Source organism: Drosophila simulans, chromosome 2L, assembly GCF_016746395.2.
Source record: "Drosophila simulans strain w501 chromosome 2L, Prin_Dsim_3.1, whole genome shotgun sequence".
Taxonomy (NCBI): Eukaryota; Metazoa; Arthropoda; class Insecta; order Diptera; family Drosophilidae; genus Drosophila; species Drosophila simulans.
Window position 1 is genome coordinate 1,324,497 of NC_052520.2, and position 6,481 is coordinate 1,330,977.

Consider the following 6,481-nt stretch of genomic DNA (forward strand, 5'->3'; position numbering starts at 1 on the left):
ATTACCCAAAATTTCCAATTAAAATATTTAATTTCTTTCGCGGGTTGTCTGATTCGAGGAGTTCTTAACAACCACCCCGCGGAAAACGCAATTTTCACCGCTAAATTAACAATTAAAAATTGATAGTCCTCGAGGAAGAAGCACAAACTCATCGCATCTGCATATTTCCATATTCCCCCCGTGTCCTTGAGGCCACCGTTTAATAGGTGGATGGATCCATTCAAATTACTTGACATATTCTCAGGCGTCCTCCGGAATGTGACATTTAATTGGCTCGAGTTTTAACGGTGTAGATTTTGACATATTTTAGATATTACCATTTGAAAGCGTGGAGTCCATCTTCAATGCGATGAATTTAATGCAAGTTCCTTTCTCCCCAGTTGTTTCCAAACAATCCGAACCACCATGAAATGGCGAAAACTCTTCGCATTTTCCAGCGCCACACTCCGCATTTCAAACATTTTAGTAAATTTTTACGAGAACTCATTGGAAAGAGCAGAGCGATAGATAAGCATTATCTCATTAGCTAATTAGTGTGCAGAAATTTGTGCAATAAAAAGTTTTCCCCGCTTTTCTGTCTCGCAAACGTTGATTTTTCGTGTTGGCAGGAGAACTCGCACGGATAAAAGTTTGATTTGAATGGGAGTCCTGCTTTTTTCCGCTCCCAAATTGGTTGCTCCTCGTTCTTTGGCAGCTCCTCCATTTCCGGCGTTGGCCCATTTTAATTCCAGTACCTTCCACGCGGAGCTCCCTCTAATTACGAAGTTGAATTGCTAATGGGGGGAATTTTGTATTGTATTTGCCATATTTAACCAAATTGCAGTGGCAAAGCGGTGGGGCATTCAAAGGGAAATTGCAACGAAATTTTTAATGAGTAGGTGTGAGACGGGCACAATTTCCGGAGTGGCATTCAGTGCCTAACAAAAGCAATTTCCTCCCATCAACAACAACATCGAATGATTTATGAAATCGGTGATGTGAGCGCCAGACAAACATAAATCCGCATAAACCTATTTACACAGCAACTTATTTTAACCTCAAATGTTGTTAATGTTAAGTTTGGTAGGTGACCAAAGATTGCAGGGGAGGAGTTTCGCATCTGGACTCATTAGAACTATTGCAAACTCTTGGACACTTTTGTAGTTACTTCTCCGACAAACTCTATACACCTTACCTATTTTTCCCAGTGTATTTATCATTCACATTCATGTCTGCACTGAATCAATTTTAACTGCTGATTTCAATCCCCTCCAATTGCAGACTATCGCCGCTGAATATGCCCGATTACGCGGAAGTCGCCTGCTCGACATTCAAAAGCCCCACCCATGGAGCACCACCGATGGGTGGTGGTGGCCAGTCGGCCTCCCTGTACGACAGCTGTGGGGCATACGCCACCACCAATGTGGTGGCCAATGTGAAGCTCTACCAGAACCGCTATGCGACAAAGCCGAGCCAGAACAGCGGCAGCAATAACAACAATCACCAGGGCAATGACTACCAGTCGACCGGGATGTACTCCGCTCCACCGAGCGCCCACTACGGATGCCTGGAGCCGAAGCAGCAGCAGCAGCAGCAGCCCAATCTGATGACCACCTCCACGGCCAGCACGGCCATCCTGACGAACTCGCCGGCCAAGGTGAAGAAGATCAACATAACCGAGAACAAAATGGATCAGCTGGAGGGCAAGCCGGAGCGGACGAACCCGTTCAACCAGCAGCAGCAGCTCCTCCTGGCCAGCAACGCCCTGAAGCAGGGACTGGGCGCCTACGCCAACACCACCTTGGCGGCCCAGATGGCCAGTGGAGGTGGAGCGGGCACCTTGAGGCGCCAGCGGCAGCCCAAAACGCTTTACAAAAGCGAGAACAATATACTGGGCAAGTCTGGTCTGCGGCAGAACACCATGAATGCGAGTGTGGGTGCTCCCAGCAACGGGCAGATGGACTTCCTGACCGGCGGGCCTCCGTCGGAGGGCGGAGACTTCTCCGGACTGGGCCTCTGCAACTCCACCAACCAGCTGCTCAACGACTGGGCCTCCAGTGCCTCGATCGCAGCTCCCGGGGATTATCATTTCGGCAGCAAGCAGCCCAGCAAGCAGCACCTCTACGTGAAGGCCAAGGACGGCACCTGGTCGGCCGTCAGCTCGGATGCCTATCAGTCCTTCAAGCACCAGCAGCAGCACCATCCCTTCCTGGCAGGATCAGGTGACAACACCAAGTCCCTAGCTAGTGTAAACAGCTTAGCTGGCGATAGCAAATTCCTGAGTAGTTTTGGCTCTAGTGCCAATGTCTAGAGTCAACCTTTAAGCTTGGGTCAATCGAAAAGTGCTCAATAAGTTAGAGGATTCTAGAGGATTCCCAGAGGATAAGTTGTAGGCGTATATCAGTTGGCAGGTGGAAGCTGGGTTGTGGAATGTTGTGAGGGTTTGGTGGGGGTTGAACTTCTCTAAGAAATGTGTAATACCTTTCCTTTTAACTCCAGTATAATATGATTCCAGCTGATCTAGCTATCCCTAGAGCAATATATAAACGCCATAACCCTCATTTACCCACCCATAGCTCGATTAGACTTCCACCATCCGATGAAAGTCCCCAAATCAGAATCAACAACGAAATGTATGTAAAGAGATACAGAACACCCGAAGTAATTGGCTTGTAAATATAACTCCCCTAACTATATCCTATATATGTAAAACCTTAACCCTAAAGCATTTAGAATATTGCATTTGGAGCAAGCAAAATAACTCTAATTTACACAAGAAACCAGAATCCAACCCAAATAGCACAGACGTAGTTGAAGTAAGTACAGCGATGGAAATCTTTAAAAGTTTGCAGCAAACCATTACGAACTTTTGCAGAAAGTGTTCCCACAGATAAGGAAACCAATGTTGAAGCCAAAAAAGAAGAATACCCAACCCTAACGAAAATATTACTTAGAGTTACATGAAAAGCACGATGAAGTTAGTTGTGTGTGTTGAAAGTATTGAAACTCACCTCCCGCAAAGCTAAATAAATGCTAATAATAAGGCTGTTAAATGTAAAATATCATAAACGATTCAAGAATGAATGACTAAACCTACATTTAAACCGTGTAATTAAAGCATTAAAATGTAATTAACTGACACTAGATTTAGTTTGAATAGCTAAAATCGGAAAACCGACAAGAGAGAAAAGCGAAAGTGCAAGGATTACAGCAAATAGGGGGATTTAGCTGGAAAAAGACAAAATAATTCAACTAATCAATTAATTGATAAATTATGCAATGAGAAAACTAAAAATAAAGAAAAATATAAAAGCAATCAGTATCTGACAAAGTACAGTGCGTTTCGTATTGGTAGGATCGGATTGATTCGTAATTTATTATCTAAATAGATTATTGGTAAGTAATATATTTGGTAACAAGCTTGTAGCTTTGATAACTGATAGTCAAGGCCTTATTTAGATGGAAACTAGCCCTCCCAATTAGATAATCTGCCCATTTTAGTTGCAAATCGCTTTCTACTTAGCTGCACCGCTAATTTTTTGTGGGAAAACGCGCTCTAATGTGTGCGCCAATTTTCCATTTCAGCAAGGACAATTTGGCGGCGACACAGTTGTGCCTACATGGTGCTGGACAATTCGATGGATTTTGTGATTTGAATTCATTCGCTCGCCGTGTTTGTGGGCGGAAAATTCAGGTAAGCCAACTATTCTGCGGCCTGCCCACAAAACTTTTCACTGATTTTCGAGTAGAGTTGCATTTCCCCCGCCGACCGACCAGCTAATTAATTATGCACTTTGCCCACCAGACCCAAATCCCAATTTGTCCTACAAAATCATTAATGCAGGGCTCCCTAATGAGGCATTGTCCTTTTTCGCCGAAACCCATGCATTTCAATAAAACATTTGCAATTGCGAATTCACGATAAACAGAATTATTTTAGATTGCCGTCTCGCTTTGTTTGCCATTGATTTTTTATTGCTCGTTTTTGAATTGCCAGCTTTGTTGCAAATTGTTGCTGACAGTTTATGATGTCTGTTTTTGTTGTCCATGGACCAGCGCTTTGAAATTAAAACCAAACGAGGCTTTAAAAAAATAATGCACTCATGTTTGCATGGGAAGAAGTCAAATGAAATGAATATCAATTTGATTAAATGAAGCGTAATGTTTTTCAACTTTTTATCGCCATGGCGCGGTGAAGTGCAGAGTACAGCCTAAAATTCTGCTAATGAGTAGTAAAATAATCTATAATTTATTTCATTTAAAATATTTTAAGTAATTGTTTTAAACAGTAATTCCTACTGCTCGTAGCTTTAGTTTGGCTAGCGTCCTTGAAGAGCTACCCAATCCCCAGTTGCTTCACATTTCCCTGGGAAAGTCGGATCTTTAACTGCACTGCCGGCTTATTACCCTTGGATGAACTTTAAGCTTTTGCCGCTCGAGCAGCACCAGCTGCACTGGATGCCCAAATGCCCAGGATAATGTATCAGTGACCAGGCCCACACCATTAGCTTCGACACCCCGAATGGATGCCCTCCAATTTCTCCAATTTCTCCGTTTCCCCATAGCCCCACATCCCCATTTCCCGATTTCCACATCGCAACCCACGCACATCGCATCCCCAGCCAACTGGCCAGGCCTAAACTACAAATAGCCTTGGTGTCCGAAACACTGGCTACCGATTGCCATTGCCACTGGCCAGCCGATAAATAAGCCCGAATTTATCATGAGCACGGAGCACACATTCTCCGGACTGTCCCATATATTGTGGGACTATTATAGCAGTGGCAGCCTCATAATTTTTGGCACCAAATTGCCCGATAGGCGTTGAAGCGTTCAATTGAATGTCGTCTAGCCGAGGACCTTTCCTTGGACCATGTCCATCCACGCCCACTCAGCTCGCCCCGCCCAACTATTGTATAATCAAAACTAATGGTCTATAAAGAATCAATTCTCAATTTGTTTAGCCAGCTGCTGCCCGGTCCAATCTGAGCCGAGGACACAAGCGAACAGGACAATGACACAGGATAATGCTGCAAAACGCTCGCTTCCATTGCGCCAACTAAAAGTTTTCACTTCCCTTCGATTTTCCCCGCTTTTCCGGCCCCTTGTGTGTGTAACACATGCGGCGAATAAAATTTAAATGCATTTTGTAAATAGTTCCATATTGAAAGTTGTTATTATTTCGCCGGGGGCAGTGTGTGGGCTTACAGTAAGTATTATGTATAACTTTTGGGGCTTGGCTGGAAATGTAAAAGTGTACTTGGTTAATGTATTAACAATGAGATTCGGATATTTTCATTTTCAGTAAGGGTTTTCCCAACTTAGGTGTAATTTCCGCTTTCTGAAATAGAAAACTCGCTGGGAGTGAATACAAATAGCTGCCTTATTAGCGATATTTGCACAAATAGTTTCCGCAATTTGATGCATCGTAAAAACATTGCAGCTGCGATGTGAGGATTGGAATTTTTGATGTGATTGTGTTTAGGCAGTCGAGTGTGAGAGCATTTTGGGTGGGGGCGGGAGTGAAAGTGGGAGTGGCAGGACAAGCGGCAGGACGAAGCACTGATTCAGCAAATTTGCCATAAAGTTTAATCAGCAGCTTTTGGCAGCATTGCAAAAAAGCTCGTAAAAGAGCAGAGAGACACTCGCATGCGGGGACAAAGTTTTATGCGCATTTGAGTGACCATAAAAATGCTCCATGGACTCCAGTGAAGTGTCCTGCCAGCGCTGCGGAAAAGAAGGATAACGCACAACAAATTGGAGGACAAGTCGCGCGAAGTCATCTCCACTTGGACCATTCCTTTCGCAATCACTTGCGATAAGGAAATTATGCCAAGGCAATTTGAAGAGAAGTTTGTGGCCACAGATACGAAATTCAAAGAGCATCGCAATTAATTGTAGAAAAAGATACAATATTTCCCCTTTTAGTTAAATATCATGTGCAGGATGGGCAATATAATATATAACATTGCTGTGTAACCCAAACCCCTTAAAGTCACTTAAGTTCGCAAAAGGTGGGCATGGTTTTGAACCCATTGGACCGTTTCTATAACAAGTGACCTTTGCTATTGTTTCCACACAAAACAACACCTAACTTTTAGCACACAGCATGCAAAGCAAGGAAATTTGGGAAATTGCCTTTCGTTTCGTGCAAAACCAATTTCATTTGGACTCCCCGACGGACAAAAAAAAAAAACAGCAAGAATTTAAGTGCAGCAGACAGAGAATCGAAATGGGAAATGGTCCAGGAATGCTGGGTAGGGAAAAAATCTGCCAAATCTAGTGGGGAATTTTCGTATATTGTGAGGCAGAGCAAACATTTTAATTTGTCCATTATGTTATTTTTGATTTTTCGGCTTTTTCCTGGCATTTTCTCGGCTTTTCTACCCCGAACGCAGGCACAGCTTAATTGAAAATGGTCTGCTTAGCTCGGAAGGGGCGCCCCCAAGGGTTGATTACACATTTCTCTTTCACTTTCTCCCCAGAAGTTGAGTCCTTTGCT

At 43.7% G+C, this 6,481-nt stretch overlaps 1 protein-coding gene across 2 annotated transcripts in view; it reads left to right on the forward strand.

Moving 5' to 3' along the window:
- Positions 1 to 5,143, forward strand: part of LOC6730562 (roundabout homolog 2) — a 39,981-nt gene extending 34,838 nt beyond the window's left edge. The window contains exons 12-13 of one of the 2 annotated variants that reach the window (XR_006541694.1): positions 1,261 to 3,673; positions 4,944 to 5,143. Coding sequence is in view for 1 of the 2 variants with exons in the window: in XM_039292958.2 (XP_039148892.1) it covers positions 1,261 to 2,290 (1,030 nt within the window). In the remaining variant the exon portion in view is untranslated. Of the gene's footprint in view, positions 1 to 1,260 lie in introns of both variants that reach the window. The other variant, XM_039292958.2, reaches the window with a different exon arrangement.
- Positions 5,144 to 6,481: the final 1,338 nt, after the last annotated feature.